General features: G+C 39.6%; 1 protein-coding gene across 1 annotated transcript in view; it reads right to left on the bottom strand.

Moving 5' to 3' along the window:
* Nucleotides 1-223: 223 nt before the first annotated feature.
* Nucleotides 224-22986, bottom strand: part of PHEX (phosphate regulating endopeptidase X-linked) — a 323898-nt gene continuing 301135 nt past the window's right edge. The window contains exons 17-22 of the mRNA XM_075335407.1: nt 17198-17265; nt 16902-17032; nt 7533-7598; nt 6331-6435; nt 6083-6159; nt 224-4404 (exon numbers count right to left, since the gene is read on the bottom strand). Of these exons, the coding sequence (XP_075191522.1) occupies nt 4302-4404; nt 6083-6159; nt 6331-6435; nt 7533-7598; nt 16902-17032; nt 17198-17265 (550 nt within the window). The 3' untranslated portion in view covers nt 224-4301. The remainder of the gene's footprint in view (nt 4405-6082; nt 6160-6330; nt 6436-7532; nt 7599-16901; nt 17033-17197; nt 17266-22986) is intronic.

Here is a 22986-nt window from a genome sequence, read left to right on the forward strand (position 1 = left end):
TTCATTTTCCTTGACAAATTTAAGAGAAATAAAAAGGAATAAAAAAGAAAAATTGCAAGAAATTCTCAAAATTTCTCAATAAGCACATTGTGATAATAACTAGATATGCAAATAGGAAAATATAATTTGTTGTTAAGACCTAAATGGTCAAAACAAATTAAAAAAATGAAATAAACAATATCAACCAAGACCAAAAAGAAGTAAGAAAAGATAAACCAGGTAATTATAAGGTGTGTTTATATTTTATTGAGGTGTATTTCTTCTTTTCACATATTAGTACCTAAGCAACATGTAATATTTTATTGCCCTGATCCATGCAATCTTCATAAAGCTTTGTGTTTTGTTTTTGCATACTGGAACTAATATAACTGAGTACTGACTGTACAATACAACTTTGTTCTATAGTATACACCAACATTTTCAGAATTTCAATAAGGTTCAAAATTGTTGTTCTGGAAACCTATACAGCCTTTTGTCCGTGCAACCTGATTTGGGGTATAAGTTATCTCCCTCTGGTGTCAAGGAGTGGCCGACCAAGAAGAAACACTAAAATACATAACCATTTAAGGATGTCTTCTTTATAACGTACTCAGGTAAAATATATTTTTGTACCGTGTTAGTCAATAGATAGAAAGCAAAATTGTTTAAAAAGACTGAGTCCTCAGTGGTTGATACCTTTTAATGGCTAACTGAAAAGATGGTAATAAATAGCAAGCTTTCGAGACTACTCAAGTCTCTTCATCAGGCTCAGTTTCAAAATGGAGCATACTAGAATGTACCGCATCATTATGAAGCTAAATCAGAATACTGTGATAAAAGGAAGCACAATAGAGTCTTACCCGGTAGAGAAATTAAATCCTGCAAGGGTTAAAATACACCCACCTATTCAGGTTGTGAGAGTCCAACCCCTATGAAGCACATGTAATGGCGGTATCAGCTGCAGCCCCGAGGTGTAAACCCTATAATACAGTAGAAGGGGAAATCAGGTTTATGCCACCTAATACTCCAATGCGATGTTAATAAATTATTCCTTTATACTTGTACAGGTCGACGTGTTTCAGAGACATCCATCTCCTTAATCAGGACATGATGCTGTTCCTTTCATGTCCTGATGAAGGAAACAATGTCTCTGAAACGCGTTGACCTGTTCAACTATAAAGGAATAATTAACATCGCATTGGAGTATTAGGTGGCATAAACCTGATTTCCCCTTCTGCTGTATTATATTATGGAACTAAAGACACTTCTGAATATGATCCTCAGAAGATTTGGGGAATCACAACTCTGGACCACACCTCAATCAGAGGACAATACAATTTTCACACTCCTTATCTATGAACTGCTCCAATATTTATTGCCACAACTGCTTGTCCTCTTCCCATACTGATAGTTCTGCATCACGTAACTTGTCTTATTTACTGCTCTATTCTATGTCCTGTTGTGTATAAATATGGGACTCTTCTGATTTTGTGTTATACTGAGCCTGATGAAGAGACCTGAGTAGTCTCGAAAGATTGCTATTATTACCATCTTTTCAGTTAGCCATTAAAAGGTATCAACCACTGGGGACTCTCAGTTCTTTTAGTTATTTTTTTATAATATACTCAGTTTCAAACCCCTCACATGCTATGGATATAACCAGGGACTAACATACTATTAGTGAAAGCGCTGAAGCCAGACAGGGTCCCATGAGATAATGGGGCCCTGTACCACTTCTAAATCAACAAATTCTTTTGCAGATGCATAAAGCCTGAAAAGGGCCCATATACTGCTGTTGCCCAGGTGCAGTTTTCTGTGTGAGTCTGCTCCAGGATTTACCTGACCAATATAACAATTAGCTGAAGTTAGTATAACCAATAATTCTACGTGAAGAGGTTATTGTAAATCGGTCTCAGAAAAACAAAATGACCAAAGGTGCCCCAATGATCAGGTGTGACCTGACAGCAAGTGTTAAGCTTACTTGCAGTGCCATTGGTTAAATGAAGCATTGCATAGTGCCTATTAAAGGGAATCTGTCAGCAGGTTTTTGCTAACTGAACTGAAAGCAGCATGATGTAGGCAAAGAGACCCTGAATCCAGCAATGTATCACTTAGATTACTGGGTGCAGACATTCTGACAGAATTAGAATTTTTAGTTTTAGCCATATAGCAGAGCTGAGAGACCTTTTTCACCCACACCAGGCTCTCAATACAGATCGTACATTGACAGTGAGGTGTCAATCACAGGAAGGGGCGTGACAGACTGCCCTATGTGTAACATTGTAGTGCAACAGTGATAATCACTAGGTGATAAATCCTTTAGATAAAATAAAAAATAGCACACAGCCTGATTAAAAAAGCATAGTTTATTTTTGTTTTTTAACCCGCTACAGCATACTTTTCTCAGATTATATAGCAAAAACCTGCTGACACATTCCCTTTAAGGAATGATTTTTGTAGCCTGGTTTAGTAATAAACAAATAATAATTGGGAAAACAAATGGCGTGGGGTCCCCCCTATTTTTGATAACCAGCCAAGGTAAAGCAGGCAGCTGCAGGCTGTAATTATCAGGCTGGAAAGGTCCATGGTTGTTTATCCTTTTCCCAGCCTAAATATAGCAGCCCGTAGCCACCTCAGAATTGGAGCATCCATTAGCTGTTCCAATTCTGGTGCTTTACAATCGGGGTAATATTTTGCTGGGGTTGATGTTAGCTGTAAATTGTCAGCTGGCATCAAGATCAGGGGTTATTAATAGATAGGGGTCTATCAGACACTCTAATTACTAACCCACTAAGTGTAAAGTTAAAAAAACACAACATGCCTGATTCACCAATGTATTAAAAAAAAACGTAATGAAGATCAGATGTAATCCATGGTGTAGAAGTTGCACGACGTCTCCCGAATCCACACTCCAACCTATAGAGGCTCGTTCTCATAACGAGGCTCCCTAGATCACTCTGGCTCAGTGCCAGACCCGTCGTTGGGACTACTACTACACCATGGATTATGTCAGATCTTCATAGCTTTTTTAAAAAAATAAATAAATAAATTAGTAAAAAAAAGGAATTTTTATTCAAATAAACATCTTTATTCAACTAAAGATTTTTTCCTGTATGTGTTTTTAACTTTACACATACTGGGTTAGTGACAGGGGTGTCTGATAGACCCCTCTCCATTACTAACCCCTGGGCTTGATGCCATATGACAATTCATGGCTGACATTAACCCCCAAAAATATTACATTGATTGCCTCCACATCAGGGCAATCGGGTAAACCTGGGGTGAAGATGTCTGTTTTATCTTGGCTGGTGATCAAAAATGGGGATACCCCACCTTTTTTTTTTTTTTAATTATTTAATTTTTCACTTCCCAGCAGTGACCTTGGAGTTAGAAATGTGTACAGGTGATTTCCCCATGCTGCTCCCATTAAACTTGAGCTCTGTTTGTATTATTTCAATGATTTCCAACCTCCCCAGCCCTAGGGGGGTCTGCTGAAAAATGCTAGAGATGCCCATACACTTCCATTATACACATTACTCGAATTGAGCCCATCCGAGAGTCAGACCCGCTCTGTTCGAGTAATGGGCACTCGAGCACTTTAGTGCTCACTCATCACTAATTGTAACATAAAATCTTCTCTCTCCATTCCCTGAGAGCTGTGAATAAGAAACTGTACATAACTGCCATCAGTCCTAACTTTTCAAGGACTGTCTTGATTTTTCAGATATAATTCTTGAAAATATAGTGGCTGCCCCAAGCATAAAGAAGATTGGGTGTATATAAACCCTTACCAAAAGTATGAATATCTACAGTTTGGAAATGTTAAAAATCCCTATTCTACTAACACCAATTTTGGCAAGTAAGATTATACTGTAGGCCATTGAGTGGTCAGTTATATCAACTCAATATGCAAAATTACAGAACATCTTGGAATGTGTTATGTAATTTACCAAGTTATTTTAAATTGACAAAATAATAATAATTAAAGAAAATATCACTTTTTGGAAAAATCATGATTTAACCTTTTGATTTTTAGTTTTTCAAAGACTGCTCGACTTTTGTCCTTTAAATTAAAGTCCACTTCGTTGTTACAGTACACAAGGACAGCATACACTTGGCTATGCTATCTTAGCATGTGAGATATATCCATGAGTATTTCTAACACAGCATGGATGTTTAATCCTCATAACATTTTTTTTCCAAATAGCTCTAAGACGATAAAGTGGATTATCTTCTTTGGTTCCAAAAATGAAATACCATAAAACAATTTATACAGCAGCTCAAACAGCAGTCCTTTTATTACATAAAATGATTCTTCATGTCTACCACACTCGGCATGAATTATTTCCACGATTCATTAATGTGTTCTCTGGACAGTTGAAAGCTTTACGAAATTCTTCAAAATTACTCATTGCACCAATTACCCTGCGGGAAATAAGAATGAAGACTTTTAGTTCATGTAATTTATTGTTTCTGTGTCTACATTTGTTTTACCTGTATCTCACTAGCCATATTTCTTACAAAATTCAAATCAGATAGAAAAGTAATTAGTACTGCATTGCTGAGTGGCACAAAACAGGAAAAGGTCTCTAAGGCTTGTTCTCAGGCTTTCTTGCTATATTCTGTATGGTAGCAAAATACGTGTCACCTATTTATGAAATATGTTTATGTAAAGAAGTTGCAGAGAATAGCCTGTAAACATATTCCATAGCAGTAGAAAAAAACATGGACCGCAAATCCAAAAATCATAAATTGATCTAAAGTTGCGAGACAAAAATCTATGCGCCTGAACGTGAGGTTCTTAGTTTAACATTCTGAACAGAATGTATGAAGCCCACTGCCACATCATGGCGAAGCTCTCAGTAGGTCCTTAACTTTGTTGAGCCTTAACCCCTTCACCCCGGGTAATTTTCCATTTTTTGTTTTTTGCTCCCCTTCTTCTGAGAGCCATAACTTTTTTATTTTTCAGTCAATCTTGCCATATGAGGACTTGTTTTTTACAGTATAAGTTGTACTTTTAACTGAAATTATAAGTTTTACCATATAATGTACTGGAAAATGGCAAAAAAAAAATCCAAGTGTGGAAAACTTGCCAAAAACTGCAATTGCATGATTGTTTTGTGGGATATTTTATTCATCGTGTTCACTATAAGGTAAAACTGATGAGTCGGTGTGATGCCTCAGGTTGGTATGAGTTTGTAGACACTAAACATGTATAGGTTCACTTTTTTTTCTATAAGGGTTAAAAAAAATTCAGAATTGAGTCATGATCCTCTGCTTCCATGGCAACCATTGGCTCTCCGTGATCACGTGACGGCACCACCGATGGAGGTGGGTAAGTGCACATTTATTGCCGCAGGGATTTAAATTGCGCTGTCACTGTTTGACAGTGCAATTTTAGGGGTTAACAGGTGCGGGTGGATTACGGATCCACCCGTGCCTGCAAGGCACACATAGTTGTTCAAATCAACTGACGAGCAGGAATCACCACTGGCTGCCCACAGCAGCCGAAGGTGATTACCCCTTGATGATTTAGGATGTACCAGTATGTCGTCAGTTGTTAAAGTGCGGCTTCATGCACCAATCACTGCCACAGCGACAGTGCATCAGCAGGGCGGGTGACCTGGTGTCTCACAACACCCAAGCTGCAAGGCTGAGTCACCATGACTCCAGGCCACAATGACCCACAGACACAAAACCAACCCAACAATGGTTGCCACACAGCACAAACACCTTGTGAAAGATGCTCACCTTCCACAAGCTCCCAGACTGTGAGCTGTAAAGATATATTCAACCACCATAAACATATTAGGTAATTCTGCTACTGTCCCATTTATCTGAATACAGACTATAGAAATGCTTACTGACAAATTCAGATTGAGGAAGATGGTGTGATTATGTCATACATTTCAAGTCCAAAAAGTAGGCACCAGCAGCTTTTCTTCTAAATAGCTTTTGTGCAGGGATACAAATAGCTGAGATATTTTTTCTGATTGAAAAGTATGCTTTCTGAATCTCTAAATATCCTTTCAATTATTCACGTGGAGAAGAATAGTGTCAAGCATAAATGCAAATACACTGCACAGAGATCACAAAGTCTTACCGGAACTGAGGTGGGCTATGTACGCCATTCATGACTACTTCTCTTGCAGCTTCAGGGCGAAACGTATTGCACCTTACCTAAGATATAAGATATTGATATGGAAAATATTAAACTTCAGAAAAATTAAAATATTTGATAAACTGATAGACTAGTTTGTCAATGAGGATTTAAGAAACCACTCTGAATTGTCATTGATTCTCATTAGTTATGTGAGGTACCAAATTAGTAAGAATTTATCATTGACTTACATGAGAATAGCTCAAGAAAAACAATTGGTTGTGGTTAAGATCTAAGCCTGGAAGTAGCAATTCCTCTTTTCCACCTCTTTCTTCTTGAATCCATTTTCTGTATGCCTGCCATAAAATAAAAAAGTAATTGCTTTTTATATTATCCTGTAACACACAATATTTTCCTTGAATTTATCTTATTAAAATCATAATCTTAAAGAATTCATAATACTTCAAATTACTGTTAATCCTTGAGATAACTTATTTAGAATTTCTTCTGCAAATGTAAAAATGTTTGTGTTCTAGGGGTAAAAACTCTTAAAGAGAAATTCCAAGTGATTTTTTATTTTTACGTAAAATGGACCTAAAGAGATCATGTAGCATAGGGTGCTTATTCTTTCACCATGGTCTCTCAAATGTATGTTTTCAAGATATTCTACATACTATAGGTTCTCAATACCACAGACTATGCCTGCATATTAGTGGAGTGAGCAGAATAAACTACCAAAATGACACCCCCTCTGTTATATTACGTTTTGGAATAATCTGTACCTTATACATTTACACCTCAATCCACCCTTTGCATGCACTGTGCAAATAATACATGTAAGGGCTCGGTTCGACTTGCATTTTGCACGGATGAGTGCATTCCTATAAAACATTGGATTGCACTTGCACCAGTGCAAAACTATGGGGCAGTGTCCATCTGCGATTGATTTCTCATGCCGTATCGGCATGAGAAATGAATCACAGCATGCTGCGTTTGGCAGAGAGTCTCAGCTCACACACCACCATACAAGTCTATGGGTGCGTATGAAACATTGCACTGCACTCGCATGTCATCCGACCACAGTGCAATATGCACAGAGAAAGGTCAGGGAGGAGATGGAGAAAATGTGTTCCCTCCCTATTCTCCACAGCTGTGACCCGATCGCAAGATCAGATCACAGTCACATGAACCTCGGCTGATGCTCGCAGCGGAGGGTCATTAGCATATAACTTCCGTTGCTCTTGTATAACAAGCCATGTGCAAATGAAACCAAGGCCTAATACTGAGAGCTTTCTATCCCTTTTAAGATGCTCCTTTTTGCATTTGCCAAGGGAAATTATCTGAAAGTGAGCAGAGCACTGGTTTATTTCAGTAATCACACACTACTGTATAAAGAAATCTATTTTTTTGCCATCTTTGGGATATTTTTTTCATAGAGTATAAATTTTCTTACCCGAAAGGCTTCTCTCATCCCTCCATTGTCTGCAATGTTTTCTGCCAAAGTCTTAGTTCCTTTTACCTAAAAGAATAATAGTACATGATCACAAACATACAATCATATAAAACTAATATATGACTCCGTGGTTAGCACTGCAGCCTTGCAACACTGAGGTCCTGGGTTCAATTCCCACCAAGGACAACATCTGCAAGGAGTTTGTATGTTCTCTCTGTGTTTGCGTGGGTTTCCTCCAGGTACTCCGGTTTCCTCCCACACTCCAAAAAAAAAAAACTATACAGATAGGGAATAAACTTTGTACTTTGCATTTATATGTTGTGAGCCGCTCTGAGTCTTTTGACAGGGGCAGCATACAACTGTGAATTAATGCACTGGGAAGGGGTCCACATGGATGAGGGGGGTCAAGAGCTGAGCTTACTCCACACGGGCCTCTGCCTGCTATAATACAAAGCCGACATGAGTCTTTAGCAGCGATGGCTGGAGCTGACGTCTAGGCGTTAACCATTTAAACGTTTTAGTCAATTTCTGACATTCTTATGATAAATAAAAAGTTATGACTTTTGGAAAAAGACGAGGAAAAAACAAAAGCACAAACTTTCCATGGTCCTCAATGTGATTCTGTCTGCAGGATATCATCCCCACATCACATTATATGCATATCTAGCTCTTTCAAAGACAAGTCCAGCAATACCTTTTCATGTGCAGTCTGTTCCTCAGTTAACATGAAATTAGGATTGGATTAGATAAGCATTTGAGGCTATAGAGCTTAAGTCTTTGTCACTGCAGCTCTATTCACCACCCAGCCCCGCCTCTTCCTGCTTGACTGACAGCATCTATGCTATGTGATTTCAGGCAAAGGAGCAATCAGATGAGCAGGTGGAGGTGGCTTTAGGCCGTGAAAACAGCTGGAGTTACGAAGGCTTCAGTTCTACCATAGACATTAGCTTATCAATTCAAATGCTGGTTTCAGTACTTGAGGAACACACTGGCCTTGTAAAGTATTGCTGAGCTTGACTTTAACCCCTTAAACACCAGGTGATTTTTCATCTTCGTGCTCTTATTTTTTTTTAGCCTTATTCCAAAAGCCAGAACTCTTTTATCTATCTATTGACATAGCCACCTGAGAGCTTGAGTTTTGCAGGACAAGTTGAACTTTTGAATGACACCATCCATTTTATCATGTAATGTACTGGAAAGCAGAAAAAAAAAGTGTTTCATAATAGTAAAAAAAAACTAGAATTCTGCAATTATATATATATATATATGTATATATATATATATATATATATATATATACATATATATATATATATATATATATACTAGCTGTACTACCCGGCTTCGCCCGGGTTAATAACTGCTGTTAACAAAATAGAATGTATTAACAAAAATGTATTGTGCACTCAAAAAACACAAAACAAATAGATAGAAATGTAATTATTGAAAGGCAAAAACTAAGCTAATAGAAGCATTTCACAACATATATTTCAACACCACAGATATTCCACACACATTTACCTAAATTGGCCAAGTAATGTGCTCCGTCTGTCTCTTTCCAGGTCTGTCTCTTTCCAGGTCTGTCTTTTTCCCCGTCTGTCTCTTTTCTGGTGTCTCTTTCCAGGTCTGTCTCTTTACAGGTCTGCCTCTTTCCCCGTCTGTCTCTTTCCCCGTCTGTCTCTTTCCCTGTCTGTCTCTTTCCCCGTCTGTCTCTTTCTCCGTCTGTCTCTTTCTCCGTCTGTCTCTTTCCCCGTCTGTCTCTTTCCCCGTCTATCTCTTTCCCCGTCTGTCTCTTTCCTCGTCTGTCTCTTTCCGCGGGGTTAAAATTTCATCTCACAACAAAGCCTATGACGCTCTCGGGGTCCAGACGTGTGAGTGTGCAAAATTTTGTGGCTGTAGCTGCGACGGTTCAGATGCCAATCCCGAACATACACACGCACACACACACACACACACACACACACACATTCAGCTTTATATATTAGATTATATATATATATATATATATATATACAGTTAGGTCCAGAAATATTTGGACAGTGACACAATTTTCGCGAGTTGGGCTCTGCATGCCACCACATTGGATTTGAAATGAAATCTCTACAACAGAATTCAAGTGCAGATTGTAACGTTTAATTTGAAGGTTTGAACAAAAATATCTGATAGAAATTGTAGGAATTGTACACATTTCTTTACAAACACTCCACATTTTAGGAGGTCAAAAGTAATTGGACAAATAAACCAAACCCAAACAAAATATTTTTATTTTCAATATTTTGTTGCGAATCCTTTGGAGGCAATCACTGCCTTAAGTCTGGAACCCATGGACATCACCAAACGCTGGGTTTCCTCCTTCTTAATGCTTTGCCAGGCCTTTACAGCCGCAGCCTTCAGGTCTTGCTTGTTTGTGGGTCTTTCCGTCTTAAGTCTGGATTTGAGCAAGTGAAATGCATTCTCAATTGGGTTAAGATCTGGTGATTGACTTGGCCATTGCAGAATGTTCCACTTTTTTGCACTCATGAACTCCTGGGTAGCTTTGGCTGTATGCTTGGGGTCATTGTCCATCTGTACTATGAAGCGCCGTCCGATCAACTTTGCGGCATTTGGCTGAATCTGGGCTGAAAGTATATCCCGGTACACTTCAGAATTCATCCGGCTACTCTTGTCTGCTGTTATGTCATCAATAAACACAAGTGACCCAGTGCCATTGAAAGCCATGCATGCCCATGCCATCACGTTGCCTCCACCATGTTTTACAGAGGATGTGGTGTGCCTTGGATCATGTGCCGTTCCCTTTCTTCTCCAAACTTTTTTCTTCCCATCATTCTGGTACAGGTTGATCTTTGTCTCATCTGTCCATAGAATACTTTTCCAGAACTGAGCTGGCTTCATGAGGTGTTTTTCAGCAAATTTAAATCTGGCCTGTCTATTTTTGGAATTGATGAATGGTTTGCATCTAGATGGGAACCCTTTGTATTTACTTTCATGGAGTCTTCTCTTTACTGTTGACTTAGAGACAGATACACCTACTTCACTTAGAGTGTTCTCGACTTCAGTTGATGTTGTGAACGGGTTCTTCTTCACCAAAGAAAGTATGCGGCGATCATCCACCACTGTTGTCATCCGTGGACGCCCAGGCCTTTTTGAGTTCTCAAGCTCCCCAGTCAATTCCTTTTTTCTCAGAATGTACCTGACTGTTGATTTTGCTACTCCAAGCATGTCTGCTATCTCTCTGATGGATTTTTTCTTTTTTTTCAGCCTCAGGATGTTCTGCTTCACCTCAATTGAGAGTTCCTTAGACCGCATGTTGTCTGGTCACAGCAACAGCTTCCAAATGCAAAACCACACACCTGTAATCAACCCCAGACCTTTTAACTACTTTATTGATTACAGGTTAATGAGGGAGACGCCTTCAGAGTTAATTGCAGCCCTTAGAGTCCCTTGTCCAATTACTTTTGGTCCCTTGAAAAAGAGGAGGCTATGCATTACAGAGCTATGATTCCTAAACCCTTTCTCCGATTTGGATGTGAAAACTCTCATATTGTAGCTGGGAGTGTGCACTTTCAGCCCATATTATATATATAATTGTATTTCTGAACATGTTTTTGTAAACAGCTAAAATAACAAAACTTGTGTCACTGTCCAAATATTTCTGGACCTAACTGTATATATACACAGCATTCACCAGGTCATGACAAATAAAGAGATACCAGTTACGTATAGTTTTTCTTTATTTAAGTAGTGAAAAAAAATATTTAAAAATAAATAATAATTTTGACTGTGTTTCCAATTTCCAAGAACTGCAATGTTTTAAATTGTTTCAATCTGGGACTGTGTGATGGCTTGTTTTCTGCACCCTCATCCGATGTTTTCATTGACATCGTTTTGGGGTATATACGATGTTTTGATCACCTGTTGTCGGTTGTTGCATCAGACAAAAAACTGCAACTTTTGCATTTTATTTTTTTTCTCATTATGCTGTATATCTATCAGATTAATTTATTTTATATTTTGATAGTTCGCGCTTTTACAAATGCAACCATACCAACTATCTGAATTTTTATATTTCAGAATTTTTAATGTGGTAAAATGGGCATAATTTGAACTTGTATATACATATTTTTTATTTTTTTTTTTAGTTTTCACTGTATTTGTTAGTACACTTAGGGGACTTGAACCTTTGATCACCCGATTGCTTGTGCAATGTACAGCCATGCCATATCATTAATAAATATAGCAGAACTCAAGGTGCCATCCATGGGCTGTCTTTCACAGAAATACCATTATAAAAGACACAGGGGTCTTCAGCAGACCCTTGCCTGTCATGGTTACATATCAACATCCCATGCTTGCGTTGCAGGAGCAGCGATGAGGGGTTATAACAGCGCACCTCCTTGCCATTGCGCATTAAATGCCCCTATGACTGAATCACAGCGCCATTTAACAGGTTAACAGCTGCAAACAAAGCTTCACTCCTCCTGCAGCTGTTAAAGGCAGATGATGGCTGAATATCACAGCCATCATCTGCTGTGAAAGATGTGGGCTCGGCTTTCAAGCCTGCATCAACGTCAAGTAGGCGACATATGATGGAGACAGCCTGTCATATGTTGTTAAGGGGTTAAAAGTGCCACATACACATATACATAGTTTGCAGTGTGAAATTCTGATGACAGATTCCCTTTAAAGGGTTAACATTCTGTCAATTATAAGTCCTTACAAATGTTAATAAGCTGCACTATTGCCATGCATTAAGATTGATTATAGGAATTGCTGACTTTCTCTTCATTTTACCAAATATGTTGGGGACACTTATACGTTCCCCTCCTTTAGGAAGGATCTCCTGCATGCAAGTGCACTTTTTCACAGACAGCACAGCACTGTAAGCCATAATCCTCAACATTAACAGAAATAAACACTTGATATAGATCACTCTGTGTGTAGTGACTCTATATAATATATGTGTTTCCCTTTTTGTATTGCATTACTGAAATAAATTAACTTTTTGATGATATTCTAATTTATTGAGATGCTCTTGTAAGAAAGCTGTTTTTCAATTAGAGGAGACTTATGGACAGATTTGGTCACATGCTCCTCCATGAAATGAAAAGTTTAAGACCATGAGCTCTGTGAAGTCTGTAATAAAGGCTGCAGCAATACATGATGGAGGCGAAATCTCTAATACTTATAATTTAGTAAGTGCCACAAAATGATGTAATCAAAAACACATTCATTTGAAAGTGAAAAACGTAATTAGAAATATTAAGGTTGCTCTGTTTATAGAGCAAAGTGTTTATCATGTCTAATTTTATTCATACTTTTACATACCTATCGTGAATATTTTAACAATACATGTTCATATTATTAAATATGGAGTTGTAAGGAATTTATCTCTGTCACCATTTTACTTGATTTGGGCCATTAATATGCAAATTAGATAGTTTATACTTTGAATCTTGGTATAAATCACTATTTTTAGTACAGTGTCTTGAAAAAGTATTCATATCCAGTGAACTTATCCACATTTTTCATGTTGCACCTACAAATTTAAATGCATTTTATATGATATACCAACACTAGGTATTTGTGAAGTGTACATTAAATGATGCATGGTTTTCTAAATATTTTAAAAACATAAATCTGTAAATTGTGATTTGCGATTTGCATTTGTATTCTGCTGTACTTCTGTAAGTCTTTTGGAGTATGTCTCTACCAGCTTTGGGCATGAGGAGGCTGAAATTTGTATTCATTTTTCTTTCCAAAATTGCTGTAGTTCAGTGATACTCAATGCAGAGCATCTGTGAACAGCAATATTCTTGCCTTACTTGCAAATTTTTAATGCGATTTAGTCTACATTATGATTGAGCCTTTAAAACACATTAATATGCTTTTGATCTAAACCATTCAATTGTAGCTCTGACTGTATGTTTAGGATTGTTGTCCTACTGGAAGGCTCTAACAGGTTTTCCTCCTATATTTAGCGCCATCCATTTTCCCATCAACTCTTACCAGCTTCCCTGTCCCTGCTGAAGAAAGGCATGCCCACAGCATGGTGCTGACACCACTTTGTATGATGGTGGGGATAGTATTTTGCCCAAAAGAGTTCTGCTTTGGTCTCATCTGACCAGAGAACCTTCTTCCACATGCTAGCTGTGTCCCTTACATGGATTTTTGTAAACTGCCAATGTAGCTTTGTAGCGCCCTATAGGGCAGGTGGTTAACCTACTTGGTGCCGGGCCATTGTGGGTCGATGTCACCGGTTGCCTTGCCCGGTTCCATTGCCCCAAAGCGTACAGTAAAAAAAAGGGAAAGCGGGGTGATTGGCAAAGTTTGTTGTGACACCACCTGTAGTATGCGGCCAGAGAGTAGCCACCGCTTCAGGGTTCCTTGCTGGAGCTGGTGGTAGTGCAGCTCGGGTGTGATCCCTCCCCACAGGTGGAGCAGGCCCCAGGAGGATGGTGGGGGTTGTAGTGGTGCAATGGGGTACAGGTCTGGGATGCCGACAGTAACTGGACACAGGTTGGTAGTTTCCTCTTTACCTTTACTGGTCTGGTGTTATGGTCCAGGTTCAAAGTGGTCCGGTCAGCCCAGAAGCAGTGTGGATCTCTCCTTGCTTGGCAGGTTGGAGGCCTTCCTTAATGTGCTCTTGGTGGGAGTCACTCCGGCCTGAAGCAGCACAGCGTCCCTTTCTCTCTCTTTACTTGAAGATGACTGTCCCCTGTGACGGGCAGCGTGAACCAGTTATGGGACCCACTTGTATTACTGCGATCCCAGGTTCTATATTGCTGCTGCATCTTGGATATAAGGTGGGCCAGGAAATGTAGTATCTCTTGCCCTCCAGGTTTTTCTACTAGGCCGTTAGCACCCAGTAACAGAGGACCCCGGTGTCCTGTACTAGCACTAGGTCCTGGAAAGCTCACACAGAAGCTCTCAAACAGCGACCGCTCTTTCTCCTCAGCAACACTGTTCTGCCTAACTTTCTTCCTGTTCACTCTAACCCTTCCCTCAGGTCAGCATGTACAGAGAGACTCCCTTCAAAACAGGTTATCAGCTCCCCCTGCTAGCCTGGAATAGGAGATGTTGTATGTGATGTTCCTGACAATGAGAGGTCCCCACGCTGACTCCAAGCATAGCATTGATCCCAGTGAGGAGAAAAACACCACTGTGGCTCCCGTGACCACTGGGGTGCCACAACTTCTTATGGCTTGATTTCATAAAAGCTTTCTTCTTGATACTCTTCAATAAAGGCCAGATTTGTGGAATGTACAACTAATAGTTCTTTTGTGGACAGATTCTCCTACCTGTGGATATCTGAAGCTCCTCCCGAGTGACCATTGGCCTCTTGGCTGTGTCTCTAATTAGTGATCTCCTTGCTTGGTATGTCAATTTAGGTGGATGGCCATGTCTCCATAGGTTTGCAGATGTCCCATACCTCTTCCATGTTTGCATGATGGATTGAAGAGTGCTTCGTGAAATGTTCAGATCTTAGTCAATTTTTTTAAATAACCTATTCCCACTTTACTCTTCTCCATAAAATTATCCCTGACCTGCCTGGTGTGTTCCTTGGTTTTCATGACACTGCTTGATCACTAATGTTCTAAAACAAACCTCTGATACCTTCACTGAACAGCTGTAGTTATACTGAGAATAAATTACACACAAGTGGACTTAATTTACTAACTAGATGATTCTGGAGGCAATCGGTCACTCAGGATTTAATTTAGGGGTTTCAGACTTAAAAGTGCTGAATACAAATGCACATCACAATTTTCAAATTTATATTTTTAAAATACTTAGAAAACCATGTGGAATTTCCTTAATATTTCACAAATACTTGCTACTTTATGTTGGTATATCACATAAAATCCTAATAACGTACATTTAACTTTGTGGGGGTAAAGTGAATATATGTAAAAAAAAGTTCACAGGGTATGAATACTTATTCAAGGCACTGTAAATCCAGAATCCCATCACACACAGTAGTCATTATGTGTAAACATAGAAGAAGCTTTATTATATTAAGCGCAAGCCGGAAATGTACCTGCTTGGGCCAATGACCTGAACGGGAATCTAAGTATTCGGCCACACACCATCTCATCTCTAGAACAACTGTTAAGAGGAGACTTTGTGCAGCAGGCCTTCATGGTAAAATAGCTGCTAGGAAAGGCAACAAGCAGCAGAGACTTGTTTGAGCTAAAGAACACAAGAAATGGACATTAGACCAGTGGAAATCTGTGCTTTGGTCTAATGAGTCCAAATTTGAGATCTTTGGTTCCAACCACCATGTCTTTGTTGAAATGGTGAACGGATGGACTCTACATGCCTGGTTCCCACCATGAAGCATGGAGGAGGAGGTGTGATGGTGTGGGTGTGCTTTGCTGGTGACACTGTTGGGGATTTATTCAAAATTTAAGGTATACTAAACCAGCATGCCTACCACAGCATCTTGCAGCGGCATGCTACTCCTTCCGGTTTGTGTTTAGTTAGACCATCATTTATTTTTCAACAGGACAATGACCCCAAACACACCTCCAGGCTGTGTAAGGGCTATTTGACTAAGAAGGAGAGTGATGGGGTGCTACGCCAGCTGACCTGGTCTCCACAGTCACCAGACCTGAACCCAATCAAGATGGTTTGGGGTGAGCTGGACCACAGAGTGAAGGCAAAAGGGCCAATAAGTGCTAAGCATTTCTCGGAACTCCTTCAAGACTGTTGGAAAACCATTTCTGGTGACTGCCTCTTGAAGCTCATCAAGAGAATGCCAAGAGTGTGAAAAGCAGTAATTAAAGCAAAAGGTGGCTACTTTGAAAAACCTAGAATATAAGACATATTTTCAGTTGTTTCTCACTTTTTTAAGTATTTCATTCCACATGTTTTCATTCATAGTTTTGAAGTCTTCAATGTGAATCTAGTTTTTAGAGTCATGAAAATAAAGAAAACTCTTTGAATGAGAAGTTGTGTCCAAACGTTTGGTCTGTACTGTATATATATATATGTATATATATATATATATATATATATATAGGTAAAATATATCTTTGTACCGTGTTAACCAGTAGAGATAAAAAAAAGTTTGTTTAAAAGAACTGAGAGTCCTCAGTAGTTGATACTACTATAATACTAGATACTAGATAATGGCTAACTGAAAAGATGGTTATAATAGCAAGCTTTCAAGACTCTCAGGTCTTTTCTTCAGGCTCAGTATAAACCGTGTATATATATATATATATATATATATATATATATATATATATATATATATATATATATATATATATATATATAATTTTTTTCACGAATAACTGCCTTATTTATACTAAGTCATTGTAAAAAAATAACCCTACTTAAATGTCAAAAGATTGGGCTACTCACATTCATTCCAGCTAACTTCCAGTAGTAGTCATTGTATTGGTCCACAACACATTTTGTTCTTTCTTTAAATTTTTCTTCTGACTCTGTAGTCCACCATGGGTGTAAATTTCCATCTTTGTCATACTTTCGGCCTATATAAACACAAATACGTTATTCCCGATAGGATAAACTGAGATTCTAGGTGCAATTATTTTTTCATTGAGCTGGAACAAGATTGGCATTGTGAACTGGAAACAAAAATGATAAAACATAATTTTTTTTATTTACTTAGACAGGAAATAAGAAAATATATTCACCATTACTGTCAAAGCCATGTGTGAACTCGTGGCCAACAATGACTCCAATTGCTCCATAGCTGAGGGATCTGTCAAAAAAAACAAACAAACGTTTCTAAATACCAAATAAAAAAAAATCTTTCAAATCATCAGATCCCCTATTTTATGAAGAGTCTGATGTTCACTTCATCAGTTATTTTCTTATCAGGAACCAGCTAGGATTCAGAATTTAATTATTCATTTTCACCATGTTGCCTGGGAATATCACAGATCAAAGATGAAATGGGATCATCGGGCTGCCAGTTCTAATCATTTCCCCTGGGAAAGTTGGCAAATGTTTGACACTGATGCATGCAAATTCCGTTTTCATTATATTTTCGAATTGGCGGCCAGTTTCATCTTACCTCCAGAGCAAACAGAAAACTTCACAATTCTGTTTTATATCTCTCCACGTTGATAATTGTTATTCATTATACAGTACATGAAATCACCATGTAAAGCGTAAATGTAGAATAACTGCCAGATCATAATTACGCTGCTCCTAGTGAGAGGCTAAACATTACAATGCCATGTAAAATTTAAATTGGGTCTTAACTATATCATTACCATGGCCTTTTTGTTTTTATTATAAAGGTTGTCTGGCTGCTAGAATCCATTTTTAAATGAGATTTGAAGATAGAACTTGTTTTTTAGTTAGTTGGCATTGTGAGAGACTATGAAGTTTGTCTTTTGCTTTGGAAAGCCTAACACATCTTTGTATTACAGAGCTTTACTATTCTTTTCAGTAGATACCATGTTATGCTTTATTTCTCTTGTGATAGCACTGTAGAAGAATTGAACCCTTGCTGGCAAGCCTCCTAATCAGTGAGGTATCTGGTGATCATTTTATTTTTTAACATTTGTATATCACTTTTTTTCTAATTTTATACTGTTTTATAATATGAGTAGTTTATGATTTAGATTAAAGGGGTGGTTCACCCCTTTTCATTACTGCCCAAATTGATATTATGTTGAGCAACAAGGTTTCTCTCAAATACTTTGTGTTACCAATAGTGCCTTTGAGAGCCGCTATTGTGGTCCACTCACTCTCTTCGCATGACCCTCGGGCTTTATGACCTCTGATGTCCAGTGATGGCATATCAACTGCGGCCGGCCCCAGTCTTCCTGAGTGACTGGGCTGTGGGCATCATTTCACCGCTTGTCACAGCCCAGTGTCACAGCCCAGCATCTATCTTCTCCCTCCTTCACTGCAGAGGGCCGCAAGCAGGAGCGACGCTGGGCTGTCATTAGCAGTGAAACGCCGCCCACAGCTCAGTGACTCAAAGAGACTGGGGCCGGCCTCGGGGATGTCAGGTCAACAGGAAGTTGACGTGACATCACCAGACATCAGAAGTCACAGAGCCAGGGGGTCACGCAAAAGGGGTGAGCAGACCACAAGAGCGCCGCTCACAGACACTATTGGCAACACAAGTATTTGAGAGAAATCTTGTTTCTCAACATAATATCGAAGTGTTTAGTAATGAAAATGGGTGAACCACCACTTTAAATCTATATATTTGTTTTGTATTTTCTACAAAAAAATTTTACATTTTGCTGCTTGATCTCAGAGGCTTCGATCAGTGCAGCACTGACAGCAATTATGTATTGTAATGCTGCTGCATTGCAATACATTATATCAGTGATCAGATAAATGAAAAAATATGTAGCCCTAAATGGTTACTATCAGACAAAAAACAAACCCTCACAAGACTCTGTTGGCAAAACAATATATAAACTATAACCTGTAAAATATGATGATGTAAAAAAACCTTTATTTTGTAAAAAAAAAAAAATGTTTTTACAGTTTATATTAGCCAAATCTAAAAAAAACCTATATAAATCTGGTATTTCTGTAATCACTGACCTGAGAAGTAAAGCAACCTAATCCCTTATACCGCAAAGTGAATGGCGTAAAAAATAGTAATAAAGCCAATTATTCAACTACTGTTGTACATTCTGCCTCCCAAAGATTGCAGTAAAGTGCAGCTCACATTTATCCTGCGCTCTACGTAGAGCATTTACACCTGGAATTATGTGTAAATCTCTGATAAATGTGATTCAGATAAAATACTCAACCGAAAATTCACTGTAATGAGGCAGATGGAGTCACTCTGAATTCCGGTCTGACCTGTGGTCCAGTGATGTCCATCTTTTTAGAAGTCTTTTTAGGTGTGCACAAAAGTGCGGTCAACAACAGTTTTGTGCACCTTAGAAAAGAACACCAAGGAACAGAGACCAAATTGCGTTCAGAGTAACTTTTCTGCCTTGTTACTGATTGGATCCGTAGTGGGTATTTCAGAGACATAGATGTAAACCATAATGTAAGTGCACAGCGAGAACACAGGATAAATGTGAACTGATCCAAAATGTTCTGTATCCCAAATTGCCACCATATAGCAACCCACAAAAACACAAGTCTTCACTCAGGTCTATCATTTGTTAACAAAAATATAGGGGGCTTCTTTGTTACTGATAGCACAAAGGCTCTGGAGAAGCGCTATGGCTTCCCCCCAATAAAGTGGACTTTTAGCCAGAGAAGCAACGGCATGTGTGATAGGATGTCCATGTCACATGTCCCTGCATTATAAAAACGGGTATCTGCCCATCTGGACGCCATTATCTCTTCTGCGTCTGGGTGTCAGTCACCGCTGGCATAGCTCCTGTCTCCGATACTGATGTGTACGCTCTACACATAGCGCTATAGAGAATAGGGATAGAAGTTTCTATTAGCCCTTGTAAAGGCTAATAACAGCAGGCTCAGAGCCATAGGTGACAGTCAGGTCCGTGGAAACAGATTTTAACAGCTACAGAAGATAACATCGTTTGTGTAGCTAAGCTCAGGGACTTCCTCGCTGCATTTCCCCATTAGAAGGGATAGAAAGTGAGGCTTCCTTTCCTCTACCCAGACCCACAACCCTGCCACTGTACCCTCCTGCCCTTTGCACACTCAAGCTCATTGTTACTAAGCCATTATACTAGCAAACACTGAGTAAACTTAGTGGCATCCTAAAAGTGGCTGTTGGACTTATTGTCCCACTGGTGCAAAGCTATTTGCAGCACCACTGCATTGCACACTCAAACTAATTGTTACTAAGCCATTATACTAGCAAACACTGAGTAAACTTAGTGGCATCCTAAAAGTGGCTGTTGGACTTCCATTAGTGTCCCACTAGTGCAAAGCTATTTGCAGCACCTCTGCATTGCACACTCAAACTCATTGTTACTAAGCCATTATACTAGCAAACACTGAGTAAACTTAGTGGCATCCAAAAAGTGGCTGTTGTACTCCATTTGTGCCCCACTGGTGCCAAGCTATTTCTAGCACCTCTGCATGACACCCTCCTGCTCTGTTTTTAATAAGCTATAATACTAGTAAAAATGCTGCCAGTTAGTGGCATCCAAAAACTGGCTGTTGTACTCCATTTGTGCCCCACTGGTGCCAAACTATTTCTAGCACCTCTGTATGACACCCTCCTGCTCTGTTTTTAATAAGCAATAATAAAAGAAAAAGATGCTGCAAGTTAGTGGCATCCAAAAAGTGGCTGTTGCACTCCATTTGTGCCCCAATGGTGCCAAGCTATTTCCAGCACCTCTGAATGACACCCTCCTACTCTGTTTTTAATAAGCTATAGTAATAGCAAAAAATGCTGCCAGTTAGTGGAATCCAAAAAGTGGCTGTTGTACTCCATTTGTGCCCCAATGGTGCCAAGCTATTTCTAGCACCTCTGCATGACACCCTCCTGCTCTGTTTTTAATAAGCTATAATACTAGTAAAAAATGCTGCCAGTTAGTGGTATCCAAAAAGTGGCTGTTGTACTCCATTTGTGCCCCACTGGTGCCAAGGTATTTCTAGCACCTCTGCATGACACCCTCCTGCTCTGTTTTTAATAAGCTATAATAATAGCAAAAAATGCTGCAAGTTAGTGGCATACTTAAAATGGCTGTTGTACTCCATTTGTGCCCCAATGGTGCCAAGCTATTTCTAGCACCTCTGCATTACACCCTCATGCACATTTTGCAATGCTATTCTTATAGCAAACTCAGGGAATTCCTTGCTGCATTTCATCATTAGGAGGGATAGAAAGTGAGGCTTCCTTTACTGTCTTGGTACACACAGAACACGGCCAATGTACCCACCTGCCCACTTTTGCCACGCTATTTAATTTGCCCAAAGAGCTGACACTTTTTCTGCCATCCTAAAATTGTCTGGAATACTAAGTTAGTGTTCCTTTGCTGCCAAGCAAGGTACAACACATGGGCATTCTACACTCCTTTCCATTTGTGGAACGCAATTATTAACTGCAGGTAGTCCAGCCAATCTGTTACGAAGGTGCAGGCATGGATATAATGTTGCCTTCATCCAATGGTGGTTCTCTCGATGTCTGACAGCTCAACAATACCATCTGTTTTCACTTCCAAAACAAGTGAGGACCGGCCAATCACACTCCCACTTACGGGTAAAGGGGTGGAAGTTCATCGTGAAAAAGCATGTGTGACTGCTGTCCCCACAGTCACAGAGGATGAAGAGCACGCAGAAGCACGTGATGGGGCAGGCGGTGGTTGCACAGCCCCGCTAGGCTGCATTGTAGCACAGTGAAATTCACATTGTGACTTATGCTTCATTTTAAGTCTTGTATTTGGTGGGATCCACAGTATGCAGCAAAACCACACGACATGAAAAGCACTGTTTGCAGTTGGGTTCATAAATGATTCTTTCACTTTCCCAAAACAAACAATAAGAACCATGCATTAAATTGAAATAATAGAACAATCTGTTCAGTTGCCTACTGCTTGCTAAGCCCTCTGCCTAGCAGCAGTAATTGTGTTTGTGTGTGTTTGTGTGTGTGTGTGTGTGTGTGCAAAGACAACTTAACAACTTACTAGTGGCACATCACAAGAGCTTCCCAGTTATCTGCCTAAACATAGAAAAAACACATCACCCACCCTGAATACCCTTGTTAGCTGAAGCCTCACAGATAAGGCAGATGATAACAGTGTAAATGCAAACCCCACAACTCTGCAACACAGTCATGTAAATCTTGAAAAGCAACATTCAATGCAAACATGTGTTGCTGTCCCTCTATGATTTAAACTGTACGTGACAATTTGACAGTGCAGAGGCAGCAAGTGTGATTGTCTATATAGTCGTCCTACACAGAACAGATATGTGTTTTCATAATAAAACAAAGTGTTGCGTGCACGCATTACTGTCTGGGCACAGCCTACCGTACCCGGGTAATGTGATGTCCAGTTGCCATAAATACAGACTTTACGCTGCTATCATAGTTAACAGTATAGACAGAACCAGAAGAATGTTGGTCTGTGGCACAGGATGCTGCTCACTGGCGTTACGGTACTCCTCACCAAACTCCAAAATGACTCCCCTCACAATTGAGCGAAGTGTTTCCGCAGTTGCTCCTTCCTGTGTGCCGATTTACCCCAGCCACAGCCTAACTCCAGTGTTTCGCCAACTGAGTATGATCTGCCTGACTGTGTCATTCCTGAGGCAAAGTCTTAATTTTGGGCTACAGCGCATGCTCGTTTGGACTGTGCCTGAGTCATTCTGCGACCTGCGGCTCAACACACTTACACAGGGCCCTGGTGCTTGACTCACTCTCGGGAGGCCACTAAAACTAACTGCACCCAACATCAGCCCCAGGTGTCCCCTTACACTGCAGTGGTGGTCCCCACTGACCGCAATACCGACAGTGGCGTCACGAAAATACATATAAAGAAGCAACCTAAGTGTGACCAGACTCTTCCTCCACGTG

The sequence above is a fragment of the Anomaloglossus baeobatrachus genome, chromosome 2 (assembly GCF_048569485.1).
Source record: "Anomaloglossus baeobatrachus isolate aAnoBae1 chromosome 2, aAnoBae1.hap1, whole genome shotgun sequence".
NCBI lineage: Eukaryota > Metazoa > Chordata > Amphibia > Anura > Aromobatidae > Anomaloglossus > Anomaloglossus baeobatrachus.